Source organism: Hypomesus transpacificus, unplaced genomic scaffold (genome assembly GCF_021917145.1).
Source record: "Hypomesus transpacificus isolate Combined female unplaced genomic scaffold, fHypTra1 scaffold_263, whole genome shotgun sequence".
Lineage (NCBI taxonomy): Eukaryota > Metazoa > Chordata > Actinopteri > Osmeriformes > Osmeridae > Hypomesus > Hypomesus transpacificus.
Window position 1 is genome coordinate 69,324 of NW_025813790.1, and position 25,488 is coordinate 94,811.

The 25,488-nt window shown below is 50.5% G+C and overlaps 1 protein-coding gene across 2 annotated transcripts in view; it reads left to right on the plus strand.

The window, feature by feature from the left end:
* Positions 1-8,586: 8,586 nt before the first annotated feature.
* The window catches only part of znrf3 (zinc and ring finger 3), a 51,078-nt gene continuing 34,176 nt past the window's right edge, over positions 8,587-25,488 (plus strand). Inside the window, exon 1 of one of the 2 annotated variants that reach the window (XM_047014612.1) lies at positions 8,587-9,207. In XM_047014612.1, the coding sequence (XP_046870568.1) occupies positions 8,977-9,207 (231 nt within the window). In that variant the 5' untranslated portion in view covers positions 8,587-8,976. Of the gene's footprint in view, positions 9,208-22,623; positions 22,970-25,488 lie in introns of those variants that run through there. The other variant, XM_047014613.1, reaches the window with a different exon arrangement.

The following is a 25,488-nucleotide window of genomic DNA, read 5'->3' on the forward strand; positions in this document are numbered from 1 at the left end:
TAAAACCAAAACCACAAAGAAGCAGCTAAATCATCACACTGTGAGACGAACACATGGTTCTTCAGTTCGAAAACAACGTACAAAGAGTACAGCCACGTCTTTTATTCATCTTTACAGTGACATGGAAAGTCGTCCAGTCTTGTCTCGGGGGGGGGGATTTCATTTCTGAAAGACTGGAGTTGAAATGACCTCCTGGCAGTGAGGTATGACCATGTGAGATGGTCTGATTGTGTCCTCAGAGGACGTGGCTGAGGGCTGCAGAAGACTAGTTTCCGTGGAGAGCCTGGGTGCTGTAGGAGTCAACAGTGTTGGTACGTCAACACGGACACCCGTGTGTGCGTAGTAGGCAGGTCCTGCTGTAGCGCCAGTTAGAAGGCCGGCGTTTGGGCGAGACAATAGAAGGTGGAGTGAGTCACACCCAGGGACGGTATCCAGCTGTGACAAGCCTTAGGCCTGCGTGTTTACACACACCTCCGCCCCTGATCACACACACTCCCACAGACGTCCATGTACACCTACACACACACACAAACACACACACACCTCCACCACCTGATCACACACACACATCCATGCACACACACGCATACACACACATACACTACAACTATATGGTGTTTGCACTGGCTGCGACTTTCCCACAACCCGTCACCCTTTTTCTGCCTTTTCTCTTTGATCTGGTTCTCTCTCTCCCCTTCTGTTGAGAGGCCCACCGCTGTACCTGGGCTTTGGCACACTGAGACGATGAAGAGGTAGGCTGCCCCAGCCTTTCTACAAGACAGTCCCAGTCGAACAGCACATCAAATACACACGGTCTCCCTCTCCCAGCTCTGAGAAGACATGCCCAAATCCGACAGAGTGGGAATCCAACAGACCCTCATCGATCCTCTTCACCTTCCTCTGCTTCATTCTGCCTGCGCCACAAACATCACAAGTTTTCTTGTTGCTAATTGGACGCCATCGCTGGGAAACGTTTTGGTGCAGGCAGAACCATGTTGCTGTTGTGTAAATTGACCTGATTCCTGGAGTGGGTTGTCCCCCCCCTCCTCCCCCCTCTCTCCTGTGCTGGTCTCAGGGCCCCAGCCAGGGCTTGTGTTCGCTGGATAAGCCAGGCTTTGTTCTGTTGGGGGGAGGGAGAAAGCTGGACTCTCCACTCACTGGCCCATCAACGCCCCTCCACCCCCCCCCCCCCCCTTAGACAAGCTCTGTCTGACTCAAAAACAACAACAACAAAAACCAGCCGCCACGATTAAAAACACCAGCGGCGGGGCGACATCCAACGAGGCAGCCCATAATATCCTGTTGCCATGGACATTTCACGCTTGGGATAGAGAGCTTGAGTGTTTGTGCCACGGGAGCAGGGAGGGGGGGGGGGGTTGCTGTTCCGCCAGACTTGGTTCGCTCGCAAACAGAATGGTGTGTTATAGATAAAGGCAGTCAAACTACAACTTCCCTAGTTTATTCCAATATTTTGACATGACGACAGAGAACCAGTCAACATTTCTTTAGACTGAAATATCTGACTCAGATAGTTATGACACTGAAGGAGGAAGAGAGATGTCCTGGCCAAAAATGGTGAATGTATCCAGAGATGATGGCCTAATTACAAAATACCTCATGCTTTTTTATGTCTGGATAAATATTTTCTATTTTTCAAAGTAAACACAGCTGTTGGAAGCTGACCATGATGATAGAGGGGGGAAAAGATAAGAGTTAACTTCCAGAAACTTCCCTTTCATCCAAGGCTTTCGATTTGGTCCCCTCTCAATACATGGGTCTTTGACTGCCCCCTGGTGGCAGAGTTCACCGTGACCCGAAACAGCTTATTTTTTTTATTTTTTTCGACTGATCATTTTGCAGTACGGTTGTTCCACCACCAGATGAAGCCAGATCAGAGAGAATTGTACTGTGTAAAACGGTCTCCATCGACCAAACATAATAACATCCTGTATTTTTATGACACACGAGATCAGTCAAAAGACTGTGATTAAGAGTCTAGTTTGTTGCCAAGACAAAACGAAAAAAACGAAAACAACCCCCCTCGAGAGAAAGTTTGTAGCCTACTCAAACCAAAAGCGACACGGACCTGGACAGCTTCACAAAGAGAGGATTGTTTTTTGGCGGCTGTTGCGTTCTTTTTTTCCCAGCGCTTGGCCCGGCCTCATTGGGATCTGAAGACAGACTGCGTTCTAAACATTCCCTCCAGAGACTGGAGTCACAATGATTAAAATAAAGTTTAATTACAACATGTGAGATAGACACAAACCATGTGATGAACTAGTCCCCAACAGCCTCTTATAAGGGAAAAAGTTTGCTATGCAAAGACAAAAGTAGAACACATACACACAGAGACAGACACAATGGAGTATCTTTAAGTAAGCAGCATTGTCTTAAATCACCTCATGGTGTTCTGTTGCAAGTGGAAACACTGACTGAATATGTTTCTGATTGCGCTGGTGAAATACATCTGGCTTTAGAGCTAATACAACACCTCCCCCTCCTCACGTCCTCAGCATTTGTCTTGATATTAGGTTACACCGATTCATTCAGCAACACCACACACCTTCTGGGTTGAAGCCCGCGAAAGCTAGCTCACCGAGAGACGAGACTGTAAGAAAGTAAGCGAGTTAGTGGCTATATTGTTTCATCTCTCCTGAACTGAGTGACACATGTTTATCTCCCTAACAGCTGAGGATTCAACCTGACAGAGATCATCATGTCGGACTTCTTTTACTCTCTGTAGGCTCCTGTGCCGGTTGGTCTCTGACATGTACACTTATGTTTGTGTTCCAGCTCAACCCTGAAAAGTGTGCCATTTTAGCGCAAGAATAATACTTATTCAACAGAAGTTAAACCAACCAAGATGAAACTTCATTTTTTAAAGCTCACGTGTGACCTTTTAGAATAAACGACCAGCCCCTTGGTGACTTTTAACACTGATATGGGTTTTCGATGTCAACTCAGTTCTGGATTGGCTGGACCCCCTCCCCTCTCTCTCATCCCCAGCCAATCAGGCTGCTGAGTCTGTCTCATCATTGCTAACACAAACACACAGTGTGAAACTAAACTAATTGTTGGTCACATTAATTGAGTGTTTACTCTGGCAGAGACACCAGCAGTGCTGGATGCCTATAGGCTGTCAACTCTCTGCCCCCCCCACCCCCCGACTCTTCCTGTTGTCCGATTACAAAGAAAGCCTACAAACTTCCTGTTGCTGGCCGTGTGGTAAACAGGAAGTCATTTTTAGATCCCATGATCAAAGAGAACAGAGGATGTCACAACATGAAGGAAGCTGATGTTGAAACCGGATCACAACCCTGCTTGTTCACTGCAGCCCCCTCGGGTAGTTGGTGGAACTGTAGCAGGTCACACTGAACACCCAAGTATTCAACTGGGTTCCAGCCCCTATCTCAGACTTACCCAGATGGCTGAGCGGTTAGGGAGTCAGGCTATTATTCAGATGGTTGTTGGTTCGATTCCCGTCCGTGCCCAATGACGTTGTGTCCTTGGGCAAGGCTTCACCCTACTTGCCTCGGGAAGAATGTCCCTGTACTTACTGTAAGTCGCCCTGGATAAGAGCGTCAGCTAAATGTAAATGTACCCAGCCCAGAGTCAAGTGATGCTGGGGTTGAACCACTCCATTCACCTTCTCAAATCCTGGAGTCACACTTTTGAGGGGCTTCAGTCTTTGATTGGTTAAAAGTACAGGTCGGAAGACGGTTAGGCAGTTAGCTGAGTAGAAACAGTTCATCTGGACTGTGAAAGACCCCTAACAATACAATGTTAACACAATGTTGCAATAAATCTATTTCCCAATTCCCAAGTCTCTTCTTGCGTCATAAAGATAGGATGTTTATACTCAAGGGGACTTGAATTTCCTCACAAAGTGCTTTAGGCAAGTCTTCACAGAGGAGCTTCACCACAGGGTCCAACAGTGGTGTTTTCCGTAACAATGGATCTTCTCTTGTTTACTGTGTGATTAGTGTTCACACAAACACATTTGAACCAACACACCCCAGTGAGGCCTCTCTACCTCCCCAGCTATGATGCCTGCATCTAAAACAGTTTATTGGTCCCAAACCATAAAGAACTTTCTCAAACTCGACGCTCCCTTCCTTCATCCTCCACCGATCTCCTCCACAACCTCCTTTGTCACCTACTCCCGCCGTCTCCATCATCGGCTCCGTCGTATCCTCCGTCACGTCCTTCATCATCCCTTCCGTTGTATTTTCCATCATCTCCTCCATCACTTGCGCCCTCCTCCATCACTCCTCCGTCGCCTCCTCCCCACTCCATCGTATCTCCACGGGGCTGCTGTAGCATGAGGTCTCCTCCTGTCATGGACAACCAAACAGGGCAGACCCCGAGTTTACAGCAGCTTGATGGATCATGACTGACCCAGTTATCCCCCCTCCAACACCAGGGCATTACTCACAGCCTGCTTGTTAGCAGAAATGTTAGCCTTGTTTCAGGATGAGGTTGCTATTTTAACAAGGAACCCTGGCACCAGTCTAGCAAGCCTGCTTTTTCAGATGAACACTCTCTGTGTTGTTCGCCTTGACTGTTTGTTTGTTTTGTGTGGATTTCTATACTGAGTGTGTGTGTGTGAGAAAGAGAGAGATAGAAAGGAAGAAAAGAAGACAGACAGAGACAACGAGGAAAGAAAAGAATGAAAAAAATGAGATTGTTTGAGACGTGTGTGTGTGCACGTGCAGTTTGGGTCATGTCATGACACATTTCAACGTTTCATCCTTTTATAGTCTGATGTGCGTTTGAGAACATGTGTGTGCATGGGTTTTGCCGAACCAAATCTCAAATGAATCATCCTTAGAAAGGCGACAGGGAAGCTAAAATAGCTGACGGCAGCTTTACCCTTCTCCCCCTTTCTACCTCCCCCTCTCCTTCCCCTCCTCTCTTTCTCTCCCTCCCACGGCTCTCACTCGTTCCCTCTCTCCAACCCCCCCCCCCCACCCCCCACCCCCCACCCCCTCTGAGAATATACCTGTTCGCGTAGATCCCCGTGTGCACAGGTGCAGGGGGGGGGGTGTCAGAACCCTGTGAGAGAGGGGTGAACTGTGCTTGCAGGACGCAGGCTCTCTGCGCCGCATGCGCTGAGCAAATGAACCCATGAACGAGGGAGCTTCCTCGGCCGGGGAAAACGCTATCTTTCCACTACCCCCCCCCCCCCCCCCCCCCCCCCCCCCCCCATGAGCCCTTAACTGTAACTTCTGAGAAAGCGGCCACACAGCTGAGGTTGTGGGATTACTATTAATACCGTGGACGAGGGTAAGAGCCAGGCGATCCACACATCACTGCGCGCCCCGCGCACGAAGTGGGGCCTCGCTCCCGCTAAATGGCCTCTTTGTTGCCGTGGTGCTGACGTTATGTTTTTGATGGGGGGGGGGGGGTTGAGGGGCTGTGGGGTGGGGGAGAGGCAGGGGGGCTGTGTTGTTCGCTGCTACCAGAGGAGTGCAAGGCTACAGTGTGTCATTACATAAAGCAATTAAGGGGCCCAAAGGCATCCACAGGAGAAGCTTCCACCATGACAGTGTGCTTGTGTGTGTGTACATGTGTGTGTGTACATGTCTTTGTGTGTGCGTGTGTCTAATTGACTCCAGCAGGTCAGAGGACTGGAAGTGTGTTGCATGTTAGCAGTGTTGTCATCCACAGTGATGTCATCCACAGTGTACCCCAAAGTGAAGACTCGGTGAAAGCCATTCATCCATTCATGCAAAGTTGCTGTATTCTTCTAGCGCTGGGATGAAATGGATAACATCAAGATGCTGGCCGGCACAGACATCAAAAATGAAAGTGTTTTCAATTAAGTACAATTTATTTGGATGTTTGAGTGCACAATGAGTGTGTGTGTGTGAACTTTTCTGTGTGTGGGAGAGTGTTGGACTTTTGTCTTCGTACCAAGTTTACATTCTTCTCTGGATATTGAGAGCCGCATAAATAAGACGCCACCACCAAGTTCCTGAGGGATTCTCTCCTGAAACACTTTTCAAAGTCAAACACACGGCCTGCTGAGTCTCCTCATGCTGGGAGAGTTTACTGAGGTCACTTCCTGGTTTCGAGAGAATATAAGGTGTTTGAGATGCCTCTCAGCTGGGGTGGATCATGACATATAGTCCAGGCAGCACTATGCAGGTCTTAAACTCACCAACAGAGGGCTCCCTTGATGTAAATAAAACGTTTTTTTGAAGATGATTCAACTTTATTGGTAAAATGACCCGAAAATCAATAATTGAATACAACCTGCTGATATGATGCTCATTCATTGAACACTTTTTTATGTTATAGCACGGTTATGGTTTAATGTGTACCCAGTATAGTTTTCTAGGTACAAACGGCCGTTGCACACGGACTGACCCCTGTGGTCCGTGCGACGCGCTAATGAGCCACGTTTCTTATCACTAATTGGATGACGATCAGTCGACCTCATAGACGACGTCTGGACCTCTCCCAGTCGTCGTGTCTCACGTATCGCACAGAGGTCTCTCAGTCACAGCCTATCCCCTTCTAATCATACAACGCATTGTCACTGCAAAGGCATTTGAGTCACACTGTACCAGAGACTGGGGACTTGTTGTTGGGTCTCAGGCCAGACATGACGGTAGAGGAGGTTCTGAGAATCAACTGCTTGCCTTCTTCCTCAACCCCAAACAGCTTTAAATTATTCAGCTGATTCAGACCACAAGTGCTCCGAGGGCAACAATGGAACAATCTGCTGATGGATATGTTCTAGAATGTCAAGACACAGGGCTACGCTAGATTCTAAAATACTTTTAACTAATTACAGGCGACCAACTCGCAATTACCCATACAAACTATTATTTAAAACCCCTGGATCACTGTTATTGTAAATTACTTGACAACTCAGAAATAGAAGTATTTCTACAGAGTTACACTATTTACACATCTGATACCGATTACGGTTATCATATATGGAATGTGTGTGTGTGTGTTGCATGATTAGCACATGTGGACTTGATCAGGTTTATTACAATACCATCCCTCAGTTGAATGTGATCTCTCCATAATTGTCACCAGTCGGCCCCCAGAACCTGTTTCTGTGCTTTTAACATCAAGAAACATCTAGACTCTTACGTATACGGATTAAAAAGACTATTCCTTATCCATCCCAAAAGAGCTCTTTTGAGACATGACGGACACAACACAAGGCAAAGTCTGACTCAGAGAATGATTCTATACATGAGCTTTCAGGATAAGAGTCTATTAAGTAGTAAACTGTCGCAGTGTGTCCTGTTGACCGTGACACTGCATGGCCTATCTACTCCAGACAATGCGAGGTTCTGGGGCGCTCAGTACACAACACATAGCAACCTCATATCATAAGAATACGGATCCAAATTGTAAGACAGTCCAAGATTGAGAACCACTGTGAGGATCCTGAATGACAGGATGTTGTTCATTTGTCCTTTTTGTTTCCCTCCAGGCCATGAGCACCCCACCCCCCCACCCCCCTACCCCCCTTAGAGAAAGTATTGTTCCCACAAAGCTTGTTGTCATTTACAGAGAACAATCAACAACTGTATAAACAACTAAACAAAATGACAACAAACAGCAATACAGTGTACATTCCTTCACATGTGCTGACTGTTATGTTACTGACACTAAGGAAGCTGAACCGAGGAAGATTCATGTTTATCATTTCGGCAATGTTAGAATAAAGTCTTTAATTCCCTGATATTCTAAATGCAGCACGAATGAGTGAATCTACTGCTGTTGTGTCACCTCTGAAACCAAGCGACTGCTGATGACGAAGTGAGTGCAACAGCTGGCGTTTGGAAAAAGGCCCGTTTAGTCCTATGCGCTCCATAGGTTAAAGATCAGCGATAAATCAGGGAATTAGTGATGGTTTAGTGATGAAATCAATTAGTCTGGTGAAGAGCTCCTATGGCATATAACTACCTTAGTAGGCTAGGCTATTACTGATAATAAGATAGAGTAAAAACGATTGAACTGTTAATTAAGTGCACTTTATCACAAAAGCAGATGTACGAATTCACTCACTTATTGACAAATATATATTTTCCCTTTTACAACACTTGATGCATTATCGTTCATAAAAAATTGGGCCTCTAGCAATATATTGGACGTTGACAAACGCGGCATTAACGTACCAGTATTTTTGAGTAACAAACTGAAGATGCTACAGTTTAGCAGGGGGCAGTCCGTGGGAGTTTGATAGAAATGTAGCCTACTGTAAAACAGGGGTAAACATATCAGTAGAGGCTGAAAAAAAACGCCCGGTGAACTAATGAAGAGGATAATGTTTGTTTTAAGGTAGTTCTCATCTCCATAACTTTGACAATATGTGAATCGCAATAGAAAAAAATACAAAACAAATGCAATAGGCTACAACGTCTCTGTCGGAATTTACTGTTGATTTAACACACATGGTCACGTTAAGCATGTAGGCTACTTGATAAAACAGTCTTTAGCATAACAATCGTGTTTCAGTGAACAACATAACAATCGCGTATTCGTCTGTGTTACTGTTGAAAGCGTCGTGCGTCCTTAAGCGAGTGCTGGCACTTCAGAGCGGGGAGTGGAAAAGGAGAGGGTCAGAACGATTGGTGGGTGGGGGTAACCCTTTTGGGAGGAAGAAAAAAAAATCAAAAAAGAAAAAAATCACGTGTTTGGAGATCAAAGGAGATCCGCTTTGTAGAGAGAGTAGGGGGGAGTGAGAAAGCGAGAGAGAGAGCGAGCGAGAGAGAGAGAGAGAGAGGGAGAAAGAGGGGGAGCGCTAGCGCTAGCAAGCAAGCCATGTAATTGACAAGGCTGCAATGGTGAAATAAACAGGCTTCGTTCGAGGCACAGCTTTCGTTGCACAATTCGGAGAACAGGGCACTCTTTTGACGCATTGCAATTGCTCTTATTTGATTTCAGCACTATCATCGAATAATCCTTGGAAATTATGTTCCGATCGGCGCAGATACAACCGGCAAGATGATGATTTTACCAAGGAGAAGGGTAGATTGTGTAGCCGATTTGGTGGTCTTGGTGATCTTCGTGGTCACCACTTCTCTTGGAAGCGTTTTTGCCAAGGATACAGCCTTTGTGGAAGTAGTTCTGTTTGAATCCAGTCCAAATGGAGATTATACTACTTACACTACTGGTTTGCAAGGACGGTTCTCCAAAGCTGGAGCCACAATCAGCGCGGAGGGCGAGATCGTGCAAGTATGTTGAACTACGTTCAGTTTAGGAAATGACAAGTAGTTTATCTTGCTGCAACACATTGCCTTTCAACTGAGTGTGCACTTTGATTCGACTTAGTCGTTGTACTCCCAAAACTTTTTTCCACGGGTGTTGGTGTTGGTGGGGAGGGAGGAAGGAGGGGAGGGGGGTAGCGTTGCACAGTGAGTGTGTATGTGTGAGGATGGTACTAACTTGCAAGCTTATGTGGTCACAAGATGGCTCCTGTCTTGTGGAACTCATTCACAGAGAACCCTATAACAGGTTATGTTGTTGCTTAGATCCAAATCCCAGCGTGCAGCATCGTTTTAAGAATATTACGGACATTTGTAAACTCTTGAATGAACGAAAAGGTGCACAGGGATTTCATTGACACAATCATTACAAACATTATCACTGACTGACATTGTTTTATTCCCAGGCTCTCAAAATAAGATTTTCCTCTTAGAATGTGGGACTGGAAACGTGTATTTTAAAATACCAGAAAGTGATTCGATTAAAAGTTGTTTTCATTTGAGGGTAATTATTTTTTATGGGTAGCCTAAATGAGACACGGCATGTTCAAGCACTGCACACGTCTCACCTCTTCCCTCTACAGTTACTTTGTTGCTATCTAACAAGTCTATTGAAGTCTGAGATCTGTTTCGCCAGGGGAAAAATGCACATCCTACGCCAAGTAGGCCTAGTTCCATCATGTCAGAAAGCATGGCTCTATTCTGGGTATATGTTTGTTCACTTAAAGGGGTCCCTTAGTTAAAAGCAGGTTGTATGGTCCTCTTGGTAGCCTATAGCATAGCAGGCTAGCCTAGCTTATGCGCAGTCATTTTTCGCATGTCCCGTAAGTTTATGCACCTTTCCTTATATCTATCCATACGGTCCTGTTAGTACTGCAATCGGCCTCGTGGCCTACTCTGTTTAAGCCCATTAAACGTGAAAATGTGCTTTATACTGTCGCCAATGGTCGAGAGCAAAGGCGACACGGGGAACTAAAACGTTTGTGCCCCAGATGAAAGTTTGCTAACTTGCGCTCTTTGAAGGCTGAGTGCAAAAGCCTAGTTCGTATTATCGTTGCATTTGATCCGTCAGTATCTGTGGACTCCACAATATCGCTGAAGTGTGGACCAAGCATCTTTAAGACCTCACAGTTTAGTAGGAGGACAGGGAAGAGCGGTTTCTCACAACGTTTTGAGAAGGCAATGCTCATTGCAGAAGATTCAAGCACTGACTTGATTGCAGATGTTTAAAATGTGCTTCAACAAATGATTAATGTCTATTAACAGAACCTCGCCCTCAACCATACCCAGGGATGACCAGTAAGTGGATACCATCTGAGATTTAGTTGACATTCTGGTGGTGGCGTCATCATAGTTCATCTGCAGAGGGTGTAAGGAAATATCCAAATGTAGTGCTGGCGACACTGGTGTCAAGGCATTTGGAAATGTGTTGGCACTGGTGAGTGCAGTGTTCAAATCTGATGAAGTACGTCACGTAGAGTAGCCCAAGAGTGTCAGTGTAGTAACGATGGACGCAAACACATCTTATTATCTCACACACACTGCAGGGTCTGTGTTGAGTGAGTCATTTGCGCATTTGTCTTCCTATCTTATCGTCATGCTAGGCTGCTCACTGTGTTAACACTGCTTGGCTGGGGACAATTTTCTCTTTGGAAATGGCACATGCTTTTGAACGAATAGCTACAGAGGCAGAGACATGGTGTGTCTTGGCGCATTTTGAGTGTTACATTTTCAGTCAAAACGCCAACCATTTTGTCACACGACTCTCAAAGGACCCAATGAAAGTGTTCCGGCGTCTTCTGGCTGGGTCCAGCGAGGGGGGATTTACTGAGGAATGGGTTCTGTCTATATACAGCTCCGGTCATTTGGCTGCGTTGGCAAACAGAAACCTCGGACCTCAGCTTTACGTCTCAAACCACCCTCTCCATTTAGGTTTGCTTTCTTAGCTCGCATAGTTTCTAACCACTCTTGAGGCAGTTCATGTTTTTTTTGTTTTTTTAAAGCTATATTAAAGAAGGGCCAGTGTGACCGACACAGCAGAAAGTTACACAGGCTCCCTTTTTTGCAATCATTTGTTTGTGTGGAAATGTTTTTTTTTCTGTCATTTCTCTGTGAGGCTGTGGGGACCGCAGTTTTCAAGCTATTTCCAACGTTGACGTTATACAAGAACCGTGAGGTTTTTTGGGACATGTTCAGATTGTGACTTGAAGAAGTTCCAAAAAACAAGTGCCAATATCTGCATGCCTGCTGTCTCGTCTGCCTGTTCCTGTGTGGTGCCCTCCACCCACACTCTGACTTCAAAACCACTGAACCCCCTAAGCTGTTTGCTGTCTGGGTCTGGGCCTTAAGCACCCGCTCCTCCTGTGAAAGGAGCGCTTGATTCGTCTTGTCCTAAGGTTAGGGAAGCCTGCTGTTCGAGTGGGACCCCAGGGTTTGACGCTACCTTCAGTGGTGGCCAGACCTCAGCAGGTAGAGAAGGGGTCGGTTATTTGGCAGAGTTCCTGTGTAAAGACGTTACCGCCGTTACCACCAACACACACTCCACATCCCACACTCCCCCCTAAAACCAACACCCCCTCAGCCTTGCCTGAGTGTGCTAGGAAGAGGAGGAGGAGAGGGGTGGGGGGGGAGAGCCTTGTACTGCCCGGGCCAAAAATAATAAATTATGTCAGTGTGCTACTTGCTCTGCACCAAGGGAAGGAAAGCGAGAGTAGTCGATCAGGAACCAGGCGCCAAAGTCAAGCACTCCCAAACCAGGCCCCCAGTTGCCTTCAGTTTGACATCTTGATTGGTAAGTCATCGGATGGCAAGGGAATGAGCCTCACCCTGGTCCTGCAGAGCCCCACGGTGGCTGTTTCAGCCCCTCGTAGCCTAAAGCTGAGCCAGATATTGGAAAGAGGGTGAAGTGTTACTGGCCTAAGTCTCCTTCAGCTCACGTGTCATCTGTGGATGCCTCTACCACTGAAGAGCGACGATATAAGCCGAGCAGTTGTGACGCCACAAGCCGTCGTTCTTCGGAGCACCCTTCTGTCTTGATGACCTTCTGTGGGCCCCTTGAAGGGTCACCCCTATGACAGTTCAGTGAGGTGCTTCTCCACCCTAACCCCGTCCACGGACCCCTGTTGGACGTCCTTGTAGAATGCTGCAGTGTTAGGCCGGCCCCTTCCTGTGACGTGCCCTATCGGGTTCCAGGCACTCGTGTGAACGGGAGAGAGGCATGTCGCCGCCGCGGAACCACCCGGCTGTACCGACGGAGGCTGGAAGAGCGTCGCCATGAACAAGCCGTCGTCCGATCGATAGTCCTGACCTCTGGACTCCTCCTGACCTGCCTGGCCCGAGGGAGAGAGCTTCACTGGTCCTTCAGGGCCGATCTGCCTGCTTCCATCCCAACGTCCTTGGCCCTGTGCAGTACTCGGAAGGCCCTGATGCCCAGGGGTCAGGCGCTGAGTGCTGAGGTGGAGCTCGTCCGGATGCTACGTCTTTCCTCCGTCACGCCTGCTGTTTTCCCTTGTCCGGAACGTCGTCGCAGCACATCTGCCTCTGACTTCTAGCGGGCTGGGGATGTCAACAAGGACTTAAGCCAAAGGCGGCAGAAGGGAACGCAGCAGGAGTGAGACGGCAGGGGCGAGGAGGCAGGGGGCAAGGCGGCAAGGGTGAGTGAGGCAGAAGGCGCGAGGCAGCAGGGACGTGGCAGCGGCATCGCTGTGAGGAACAACGTGGAACTCGCGGTCCAAGCGCTGACGAGCAGGACCGGAGAGAACATGTGTCTTCTGCCTGACTTCCCTTTTAGAAGGACTTGGAACGTCCCCAGAATCAAAGTGACAGGAAAGAAGGGTAGAGCTCTGCCAAGTCCTGTCCCAAGCCTTTATCTTTGAAGTCCCAGGCAAGGGACCAACAACCCCCCCCCCCCCCCCTTCCCCAAACACACACACACACTCTCATAGAGAGCCTGTCATTTCCTCACAACCTGACTATAAACAAATACATACAACAAAAATCGAACATTTCCCCCCCCAAAAAAGTGTTAGGTTGTTCCATAGGCGCCGCAGAGACAACGATGAACGCTGGGTTGTGGAGGATACCTTGGGGCTGGCACCAGTTGTGTCGGACCGTATTTAGACTATAATGAGAGCTTGGTGGGGTTGTGGGAGTCTGCGCCCTCGCGGCCCACCACAGACTGGAAACCCCAAGAGGCCATAACGGGCCGGGCCCAGACGGAAGGTACCAAACACCAGGCCCCACCCAGACGAGAGAGGGGGAGGAGGAGGGAGAGACGACGTGAGAGAAGGGGGAGAAAAGGAAAGGGAGGGACAGACAGAGGGAGAGAACTGGGTTTAAAAGGTTAAAAGTGTTGCCCGAATACTTTTTCCATTTATTGGCTTGGTGGTTGCAGCTGTATTTTAAGTGCTGTCGTCTCCTAACCGCCACCACGCTCCACTTTCATGTCCGAGCCAAAGTAATTTGAGGCTGCATTTCTCCTCTTTTTCGGGAATAGAACAGACTAAACTGTTTTTCTCCCCCCTCTTTCTTGTCCTCCCCTCGGACAAATTCTTCTTTGACGCACACAGCCATGAGCCCCCTGGGCTGGGGTGTAGGGTGTGGGTGTAGGTTGTGGGTGTAGGGTATGTGTGGGTCGGCGGGTGTATGTGTGCGTAAGTGTAGTTCCAGTGTTCCAGTGTAGACCAGACACACGGGCCTTCTCAGGATCCACTCATAACGATCTGCACATCGCATTTCAACCTGTCACACCGCGCAGGTCACCTGTGATGGATCTGTCCAGGTGTGACGTTCTAGAACACCGTTTCCTGTCGGGTGTTTGCCTCTTTCAGATCTTTAATGTGCCGACGCTCTCAGTAAGCAGCCACCACACCAGTCTTCTGCCCTCTGGGGTTGTCTTTGCCTTCGGCTCCTCTCTCTCTCTCTGTCTCTGTCTGTGTCTCTCTATCTCTCTCTCTCTGTTTACCTCTTTGCTTTTCTGTTTATCTTAGCGCTCTCTCACTCCATACCTCTGTCTCTTTCTTTCACACACTCTCGACCTATTGCTCTCACACTCACACACACTCTCCCCCTCGCTCACTCTCTCTTTTGGCTCCACCTGGAACAAGTGCATGTTGGTACTGGTAAACCCCAGCAGCTATGTTAGTTTCCACTGGGCTGAGTGGGTGAGACGTCCTTTGATGTTTCTCTCCAAGAGAGATTAGCAGGCAGCCTCGCTCAGCCCTGCCTATCCTTACTATTCCTCTCTCTCTCTCTTGCCCCCTCGCTCTCTCTCTTTCTCTCTGCAGACTTTCACTTCTTTCCTCCCCCCCCCCCTCTTTTTCCCCTCTCGTTTGACTATTTTTTCTTTTTTCCTTTCTTTGGGGACTGATTCCCTTGCTGCTCTTTCCTTGAACCGTCATTGATTATTTGTCAGAGCTCGTTTGTAGGTTCACATGCTGTGTGTGGGTAAGTGTATCTGCCTGGGGCTGGGAAGTACTTCGACCTGGGGCTGGGAAGTACTTGGTTATTGGCCTGGTTCTGGGCCCTGGTCCTGGGCCCTGGTTCTGGGCCCTGGTCCTGGGCCCTGGTTCTGGGCCCTGGTCCTGGGCCCTGGTCCTGGGCCCTGGTTCTGGGCCCTTCCTCTGCTGGGGTGTGGGTGTGGACTGTCTGTTCCTGGGATGTGATGTACAGGTATCTGGATGCTGCAGAAGCTTCAGACAATCAACAGAAAATACGGCAATGACTGTAGCTGGCCTATGTCCCCTAAATGAAATACCCTGTCAGTCGGTCCTTTGATGAGAACCTTCTGGGAGGCCTGCTTCACCCTTTCAGCCCTTCTGTCTGTCCACTGACACTGGGTCTGGAGAACAAAGACCAGTGCGGGGTGGGTGGGGTTATGAAATGCCAACACTGTCCGTGGCACATCCAGGCAACCGCATGCTTTGTTGTTCTGCCAGGAATGTGCTGACTAATGGTGGACGGACGCAACGCCAGTCTCTTTTGTTAGTCTCTCTCTCTCTCTCTCTCTCTCTCTCTCTTTCTCTCTGCCATGCAGAATGATGGAAGGTAGCCTCCCCCCCCCACACACACACACATGCGCTCTATACACAGATACCTTTGCCACAAACACACACTGTGCGCCCGTTACTCCACTTTTGCTCACGCTTTCTATGCAAGGGAAAGACTTATCAGTTATCTGTCCTACTCTCCAGTTCAGGAACATGAGGTCCAAAGGTTTGCAGCTTGTGTACTTCCGTTACATAATTTCATCGGCCTCTTACAGGCCTTGTTTTCATATCCATGCCTTTTGATCTGAATGTTGCCTAATTCCAAGTAGTGGAAACGGCAGACTTGTTTGTCCACTCTCCACACTTCCTGCTTGCGCGTGTTTGTCGGGGGTTGAGGTCGTCCACAGTGGCCGTCTGTAAGCCTGTTGTGTTTTCATTGTCTCCAGGTGACATTAACGGTTTGGTGTGTTGGTCTGTTCTCTATCCCCATCCTTCATATCAGTGTTGTTAGTCCTGGTCCACCATTTAAACTTCTCAGCTCCTCAGTCATAGCCCTGTCATTTGTCTCTCGCTCTCTCCATCTATTTGCAGTAATGGCTCTCACCTCACCCTGGCAGAGAATCGTCACCAGGCCTGATGGTGGAAGCCCCTTGAGCTCCACCGAGGCCCTCCTCCACTCCCTATTCCCTGCTATCGCTTCCCCCAGACCAAGCCCTGACTCCTGAGGGTGGTGACCGGAGGAGGGGTGGGGGGGGGGGGGGTGGAGGGGAGGCTGTTCCAGTAGTGGAGGAAGGCAGGGAGGAGGAGGAGACCCAGGCTCTAACACAATGGGGCCAGAGGTATGATGGATGGGCCTGTGTGGTTCAGGCGGGACCGGGTAGGACCATCTGTGGTGTGCATCATTTCTCTGGGTAGAGTGCCGTCGAGGTCCCCTGGGTGAAAGATGGATCACTTTGTGTTTGTGTACCCCTCCGACACTCCGCCTCCTAACCCCCCGGAGTTGGCGGATGTGGAGACATGTCCCAGATTTGGTGTGAAAAATGGTGGGAGCCGCCTTCCTCATCTGGGCTTTCGGCATCCTCAGCATCTCAGATGTGAGGCTGTGGGGATTTTACACAAGTTCCTGTACCCAGTAGACTAGCGTTATTCCTGTACCAAGTGGACTAGCCTAGTTCCTGTAACTAGGTGAGGTACTCACTGCACCATACAAACTCCGTTTGTGGGTCCTACTTGACTCCCTTTTCCACCAAATTAGCTCAGACTTTTGAACCATTTCTGTTCAGGATTCTTGGAACCTTGGGGCTATCGAGTGAACCAACCCACATTTCTACCAGTTTTGAGCGGATCCATTGCAATCAAGGATGCATCATCATCGGTCAGCCTTGGCCAACTCTTTTTTTTCTTCTGATGAGTGTGTACTCGATTCTCCATGGTTGCCTTTTCCATCCTCTTTTACTAACCTATAGAAGATGACACTCTCACTGATGAGGTCAAGGAAAACCTGCTATTTATTGGCTCCATCTGGGAACCAACGTTTTGGGTTCTGAACCCATTTATTTTCGGTCAAAATGCTCCCTGTTCAAAGTTAGGTGTGCGATAGAACACATTCCATGTTGGCGGGAAAGGGGTGAGAGAGGCTTCCAGTTGACACTAGACAGAAGTCTCCCTCAGTACCCAGCCCACTCCGCGATCCCTCCCCTGCCTGCTACCACACTGTCCTGCTTGCCCCAATAACACCCTCCCCCATTCAAGAATGTTTCCCCCGCCCAACCAACACCATCATCATTATGTTGAGTGTTTCTCCCCACCTGCAGCTCCCCTGCAGGTCTGGGGACCTGGACCTTGACCCAGGCTAGGCCTGCCATGGAGGGGAGGGGGGGTCAGCCTCTGGGGGGCTGGTACTTGGTGTAGACCACATGAATGTGCCGCTGAGGCAGATAGGATCAGGCTGGCTTTTTTTTGGGGGAGGGTGGAGGGAAGGGGGAGGCAGAGCTAAGCTAAGCGGACTCTGCGCGCTCACATCAAAGAGTCTCTCCTCTAAAGCGAAGAGTGAAAGAGCGAGAGGGAAGAGGAGGAGGAGGAGGGAGGGCCAAACTCTTCAAAGGGCTGTGAGTAATGCCGTCTCTGATTCGCTGTCGCGCTGCAAAAACCAAACAATGATGTAATTGCCCTCTGGGTTAAATCTGCCAGCGCACCAGTCGAGGTGTTCCCTGCTGGGAGGGGAACGGAGACGTTCGCAAACACTTTGGAGAGGTTTTGTCGGAGGCCTGAACAAGTGCGAGTGGAAAAGGAGTCCAGTGAAATGTTGGGAATCCGTCCAACTGACAGTTGTTTTGTTTGTTGAGTTTGGTTGTGGAAGGGGCTGCCGGACGAGAGCTCTATCTGATCTATGAACAGACAGGTTCATCCACGGGGCGTTCCCAAAGCACACAACAGGTGGAACAGATTTGACTCTGTTCTTTGTAAAGTTTATACAGGGTCGTCGTGCCCGTGTGTGTGTTTGTGTGAAACCAGGCGTTGACACCTCCGATGACGGCGTCAATCCCTTGTAGTGGGGGAAGTCTCCACTGTTTACAGTGGCTGCAATAACACAGTGATGTTGATCTGTGTTTTCACGTCTGTGACTGGGGTGTGTCTGGCCTGCCGTTTCCTCATTGTCAGTCTCTTTGATGTTGGACGTTGGCAGTTAACATGCCATTGATTTGATTTACGGTCCTTTTATAAATGGTCTGTTATTTAAAGTATGTGGATTTCACACCAGAGGCTCTGTCTTGCGCATCTCTGTAGAGGTTTGTGGGGACGGTGAAGGGTTTGGTGGGATTGCAAACTTGCCAAGTCGCAGTGATGTGCCTGTCTGATGGACCGTTGCTCCCTGTTGCCATGGCTTTACCCCCCTTCCCAACCCCCCTCCACACACACCGTCTGTGTGATGGACCATTGCTCTCCGTTGCCATGGCTTTACCCCCCCCCCCCCCTCTTAATCCTGAGTCACAGCAGCAACAGGCTGTAAGTGTCAGGTTATGCTGGCTGTGTGTGGGCAGATACATAGTCCTCACTAATGATAACTTGTCTCCGGACATGTCAGGGAGTTCTTATGACCAGTGTTTCCCAGAGTGTTGGTTTGGTGAGGGGGGGAAAAAAACTGTGATTTGGAAAAAAGGGAGAGGGAGAACTTCAGGGCTTTCAGAACCATTTTGGTCTAGCACCCCGCAGGCATGTGACACAAGTTAAATTGTCGCTCCTGAGGTGACGCCTCCCTGAGGCATTCCTGAAAGCAACAAGGCCTCACCAAGCTTTACTCCTCTTAGCCTCTCTCTCCTCCCAGCCAGTTTCCTCCCAGCCTCTCTCTCCAGCCCCAGACTCTTTCTCATCCCTTTCTCTCTCCCTGCACCCAGACAGGCCTGCAACTCGTGTGCCCTCCAGGTTGAGCCTGCTAGCTAGCTACTTAGCTAGCTGGCTCATCCTAGCTAGTTAGCTAGCATGCTCATCCTAGCAAGTTAGCTAGCTGGTGGATCCTAGCTAGTGAGCTAGCATGCTCATCCTAGCTTGTTAGCTAGCTGGCGGATCCTAGCTAGTTGCTGAACTCTGTACATACACCAACAGTCAGGTTGGGGCTGGGCAACACAGTCAGTGTCTTGTCCATGAGGATTTCCTGTGTGCCGACTATTAACTTTAGTAGCGATACATGGGTGGGGGCAGCACTGGGAGTAGAAAGGGATGGGTGTCTTGGTCAAGTGACAAAATACTCAGTACTCCATACTAGACACACTACTGTTCATACTAGACTCCACCACAGCACAGAACCCTGTCTCTATAGGGCTGTCGGCATGTTGAGTCAACGACCACGCGTTTATTGATGTTGTGTGGTTGTTGTTTTATGTGAAATTCCTCTGGCTCTCCATATTTTCCCTATGATCTCTGCGGGCGGGGAGGGGAGACAGTGGTGCACGTGTGGATTGAGACTGGAGGCCAGGAGGTCCTCTTCATGTGGTCCCTGGTTCTGAAGCGGAGCCTCAGACACGCTCGCGGGCCCCGGGTTCGGTGAGCGAGGGGTGCATGCGTCGATCATAATTGCTGTTTTGCTTCGGGTCGAGTTATGATCACCCGTGGCAACGCTTAAAAGCCATGTGAAATGGGAATTGGTGTGCGGGCTTTGAGGAGACTAGTTATGTCGATGTTCAAGTTTAAACTGTTAAAGGAAAAAAAACTTTTTCTCTCTTTCTCTTTCACTTACTCTCTCTCACACACACACACACTCTCTCCTTCTATCTCTTTCTCTCTCGCTCCTCCCTCCCCAAATCCTTGCCTGTCTCGATTACTTAGTTTGTATATGTGTTTAACAGCTTATGTTGGCAGGGCACAGGTTCCCTTGTCTCTCACTACTTCAGCATCAGCGTAGAGGGGAGGGGGGTGACATCACAGCAGGCTGGAGGTGCACATTGTGTGCTCCCTGGTGTGTGTGTGCGGGCGCGCACTTGTGTGCGTGTGTGTGTGTGTGTGTGTGTGTAGGGTTGTTTTTAGAGGTGAGACCACACATGCTGTGTCAATGTTTGCAGGAATAATCAAAAGTGCAGCAACCTCAAATCCTTGCTTTCTCCGCCAGGCACAGCAACAAAGGCCTTCCCAGACGCTGCGATTTGAAGGGGGTGGTGGATGGGGGGGTGGTGGGTGGGATGGTTATTTTCCTAGGGAACACCGCTGACCAGCTCTGGTCAATCTGCAGGGACAAGGGTGGGGGGGGGGGTGCGTGGAGGGGAGGGGGCTGGAGGAGTCCCTTCCCTGTAGCACACTGGTGGGGGCGACTCAATGGAGCGCTGATGTCACCTCTCAAGCCTCCTAAGCCTGGACCACCCCCCTGCCCCTCCCCCCCACCCCCCCTGCCCCTCCCCAACCCACCCCCCCCCCTGCCCCGTCCACCCCTGCAGCTAACACATGCTGCCGGCTTAGAGGCCTCCTTATCCAGAGGATATTGAGGAGGGTAGAGGCCCTGTGGATTCCTGAGTGTGTTCCTAGAGATGACCCTGCTGAATGGAGTTGGGAGGGGGAGGGGGCAAGGTCACACACCTGTCAGGAGAAACCACACACCACCTTTGACTCTCAGCCAATCGGAAGTCTCTCTGCTAGATGAGTTGAGAGTGCACACTACACCAGAAGGATGCGGGATGTATAAAATCCAAGACGACAATTCAAACTGTTCAAATGATCATTCGTGCTCGCGTGATAGGATCGTGTGGGTCGTTCGGTCCATACAAACGTGCCAAGCACACAGACCTCGACACCCCCTGTCCCTGGGCGGCCATTTTGAAAGCGGACACTGCTATGGGTTGTGTATGTCCCCAGGAAGTGGGCAGTGTCACCGTGGCACCTGTCCCCTCAGCTCTCCAAGCACGTCAACAGGACAGATTGATTTAGCCTCGACCCTTCTCCTCAGTAGAACTTGCATTGGAAGCCACGAAGGATCGCTCCTCGCCTACCGGAATGTCGGCATCTGAGTTATGTGAAGAATGCATAGCCTACTGCAATTCTTCCAAACAACGGAACAGCGAATGGTTCAAACTGTCGGGCGACTGTTCAGATTCAACATGTGGACACGGCCCATGGAGTGTTCAGAGAGGGGCTGAGTCCAGAGTTGGGTTTGTTAGTTCTGCTTTCATTAGGGTTAAGAGTGTTTACCTCCAGGAATAGCTTGTCCTTCAACTCTTAGGCCTCTTACATTTATTATCGTTGTGTCTTGTTTATGTCACAGCCTGCTGTGACAGAGGCCTTTTTACTCTCTGTGCTCTCTTCATTTTTCCATCAATCACAGATTCTGTCTCTCGCCTAAGCCCTATCTCTCTCACCCCCCCCCCCCTCCATTTTTTCTCTCTCTCATCCTCCCATTCTCATCATCTTGGCCCCTCTACGCTTTCGGCTCGCTCATTCTCCATCTCTGTTGCTTTCTTTCTCCTGCTCTGTGAATTTCTCATCACAGCTTCCTCTCATCTCAAAAGTCCTCCACCACAAATGCCCGGGAGAGAAGGGGGGATGAGGGGGTGGCAGAATGGTAGGATAGTGCCCGACCAGAGGGGCCTGTTGTGGGGCTGAAGCCTGTCTGTGGTGGGGGTGCGCTTCTGGATGTGTCTTAGGACTATCTCACCAGAGATACTCCCCCCCCCCCCCCTCCTTTTAATAAAAAGCTTCCATATCCAAACGCATCATACTTCCAAACCTCTGGACACTCATGGAGTCGTTGACCTCGAGGAGGAGGGAGGAGTGGAGGAACGAAGGAGAGATGGAGGGAGAAAACGGGCATGGGGGAGAGGGATGGAATGGCGGCACAGGCACACAAAGTGATATCTCTGGTGGATATCTGGATGTCAGGGATGCCTGGGATGGCTGCTGTACACTTTGGGCTTTGTCTCTGAGGGGGATGAATGGAGGCCTCTGTGAGGGGGATGACAGACCGGCACTGGACTGGACCGGGGACAGGGTGGCTCAGGTCTGGGGCTAGATTGACCTGGCTTGACATTCAGCTGGGACTGGACTGGGCTGGTCAGGTCTGGGACTGGACTAGACTGGCAAGACATTCAGCTTGGATCGGGGATGGGCTGGAATGGTACAGGCCTTGCTGCACTTGGGGAAAGTGAATGTGAACGTCCCAGGGAGATGGAACGGCGCTGTCCTCCTCCTCTTCCTCGTCCTCAGGGTGAGGATGAGGAAGCATGCTAGGTCATCCTAGCATCTGGACACCCTGCAGGGACACGGGTTTCTCTCTGTCTCTCTCTCTGTGTCTCTCTCTGTCTCTCTCTGTCTCTCTCTCTCTGTCTCTCTCTCTCTGCGTCCTCTCACCATGGCAGTCGAGGAATCCTACCACAAGACGGCATTCACAGAGAGCCCCTGGTGCTGGCGTTGTTTCGGAGTGGAGAGAGTCCCTGTGAGAACTTCATCCACATCAAGCCCTCGCTGGCTCCATCGGCACATCCTGTGCGAAGAAACGTTTTCTTTCTTTTTGTTCTGTAATGCTGTTCTTCATCTCCGGAGGCGGCGTTTGCCAGGGCTGTCCTCCTTGGGCCGAGGGGAGAGGAAGGGTGGGAGGGGGTGGGGTTTTTTTGGGGGAAGAAGCGCGTCCCTCTCTGAAGTCCCGGCCAAGCCGGCCCCGAGGTTACAGGCCGCTAAGTGGTTCCTTGTTTCTAATAAAAAACAAATCAAGTAATGTGGAACCCTGGAGGGTTTATGAGACCGGAGTCATGAACTCGGCCCAGTGGAACTGTTTCTTCCTGGGTTCCACGTGGCCAGGCGGGGCCCCCGCGGGGGTCCCACGTACCCGGGGTGGAACGTGGGGTTGGGGTTAGCTCTGGGAGGAAGGCTGGGGGGTGGTGGGGGGGGGTACCTGGCCATGCAGCAGTAGTGAGAAGGGATCTCTAGACTGCCACATTTTAAGGGGAGGGGGGAAAAAGGTTAGGGTTAGCAGTTGGCCCGGACTGTTTCGTACTGTTTTAGATTGACCCAGGGTTGGGACTGTGTGTCGCAGAGGACTGCCGTGTCCCCCTTCTTTTTGTTGTTGAAGCAATCCCTTAATCTCTGTCTTCAACTCTTTCTGTATCTCTCTTTCTCTCTCTCTCTCTCTCCTTCCGACCCCCTCCTCCCCGGCTCCGTCGGCTCCTACCTCCTGGCATGGTGACCGGAGAGAGGAGAAGGGAACAATACCGCGTTTGTGTGCTACTCTGCGCTGGGCCGGCAGCTAAACAAATGTTGGGAGGAATTCTGGTGAGTGGCCTTGCCCCTGTGCCCAGACCCATCCCTGCTAGCTCACCAGCCCACTCTAGGACCATCAAAGGAACAACTCGCCCTTTTAGAGGGAGCTATATGGTAATGGGGTTATTTCCACACCAATTCAGGTTTACTTTTCTCTCCCTGTGCCTTCATGTGGACTATTTATTTCCCTCCCCAGGCGGCGGAGGGGAAACCTGCAGTTGCCCACAGCACAAACATGCATGTTTTTCCGTTCCACGGGGAAAGAGGGGAGAGGTAGGCGATGAGGGATGTGGGGGTGGGAAAGGGGGCTGGGGGTGGCGGCGGTGACGGCGAGTAATTGAAAGGTGCGGACATGACGGTTAAGTTCTTTACAACTTTATTTGCAAAGCGTTAGTCACCCATGTCCTGGTGTTGTTGGTGTTGGTCCAGCCGAGTGTGTCCACACCTCTCTCTGCGGTAGAGCCTCTGGTCCTGTCCGCTGGGCTGGGTGGGAGATGTGGGGTTCAGTTTCAAACAGGATATTCACGATTTTCGACACCCCGGCCTCGAGTTCTCCTGAAAATCCCTCAAGCCAAAAGGCCTGGGTGGACTTGGAGCCACAATCTAAGGTTTCTCCCACTGGCGTGCACACACACACACACCTGAGCACCATGTATAGGTCCCACAAGCCCAGGGGGGGAGCGTTCAAGTCACTCGCACTCAGGGAGAAGAGGCCGTTTTATTTCCAGAGTGAAAACTGTTGACTTTTTTTTTTTTGCCTTTTTCTCTCGATTTCTCTCTCTCTCGATTTCTCTCTCTCTCTCTCTCCTTTTCTGTCTCTACCAACCATGCTACGGCACAAAGCCTTTGGCAAAGTGCCAAGAACAGAGTTTGTTAGATCGCCTCTCCGGCCCCCTCCCCGGCCCCTCCCCCCGTTTGATTGTCTGTGAGTGTCTGTGTGTTTGGAGAGAGGGAGAGACTACCGAGTGTGTGTTCAAGTGACACAGGAGGTGAGGCTGAATCGTCATGGTAACTTATAGGAGAAAGGTTTGCGGTAGCTAGCTGTCGACTTCGTATAGATGGCCCTGGGCGAGAGGAGGGGTGGAAGGTCGGGGCTTGCGAAGGATTCTCTTCGTCCCCGCCCGGGCCCCCCTCCTCCACACGTACACACTCACCTCTCCACCTCACCCTCCTCTCAGGTCCAAAGCATCCCTCTCTTCTCCCTTGCCTTCTCTGCTTGATTGTGTTTTCCTGCACGACGCACTCACTGAAACACACCCACTCACGAGCGCACACGCACCTCCACCCCCCCCCCCCCCCCCCCCACACACACACACACACGCACAAACATCAAACCCACCCTCCAACCTAGCTGGATTCTTGATGTGGACATTGTTGGGTCTGCAGCTCCATGTCTCCCAGGCAACGCACCCCTCCTCACCCTCACTGTTCACCCTGCCCCTCACCCCTCCTCACCCTCACTGTTCACCCTGCCCCTCACCCCTCCTCACCCTCACTGTTCACCCTGCCCCTCACCCCTCCTCACCCTCACTGTTCACCCTGCCCCTCACCCCTCCTCACCCTCACTGTTCACCCTGCCCCTCACCCCTCCTCACCCTCACTGTTCACCCTGCCCCTCACCCCTCCTCACCCTCACTGTTCACCCTGCCCCTCACCCCTCCTCACCCTCACTGTTCACCCTGCCCCTCACCCCTCCTCACCCTCACCGTTCACCCCGGGACACTCCCTGCCCCTCCTCACCCTCACCCGGGGGCTCGATGAAGAAAGGGGAGACGCAGGATGTTTTCGTGTACGTTGCCTAGGCTAGGCTGCTGGTGCTCAACTTCCTACCGTGCGCAGAGCTCTCTTTTTCCGCTCTCGCTCCCTTTCTTTTTCTCTTTTTTTTTTTCTTCCCCCTCCTTCCCTGCCTCTCTTGGGAGAATGTCCCATGTTGGATGGCAGCAGGAGAGCAGAGATCCGCGGGGGTCTTTTTCGAAGCGGAGCTTTTGGTGGCAGTGTGTTCCTCTGCCTCCAGCCGAGTTTGTCGTTCAGCCTCGGGAGAGCCCTCCGCTGTGGGGGCTCCTGTGATTAGCGCGAGAGGCTAACATCTTAGCGGCGGCGCTGCCGGGGTTCGTCTCATCCCCCACACAGCCCTCTTCAGCTCTCTCCTCCTTTCTCTCCGTTCCCGTGTGAGAAGAACTCGCAGCTTCGATAGTCTCACTTTTGGCGGAGATTCGCATTTCTGGGTTACGACTCCACTTCCCATGATGTGAAGTGGTATAATTCTCCGCCATAGTTGAAATGCTGGCGTGACGGGGGGCAGTGTGTGTGTGGTGATGATGGTGGTGGTGGGGGGGGGGCTGTTGAGCTGCACCTGTTGTGAAGCGGACCTGGGTTCCTATCAGATGACAAGGTCACATACTCCACTGCCACTTCAGATATCCTGGGCTTGCTCCCTTGATTACACCAGGCTTATGTCTCTGCAACCCGTCTTTTGGGGATGTAGGAAGGAAAAGATGTCCTGATATTTAATCATAAAGCAGATTATAGGG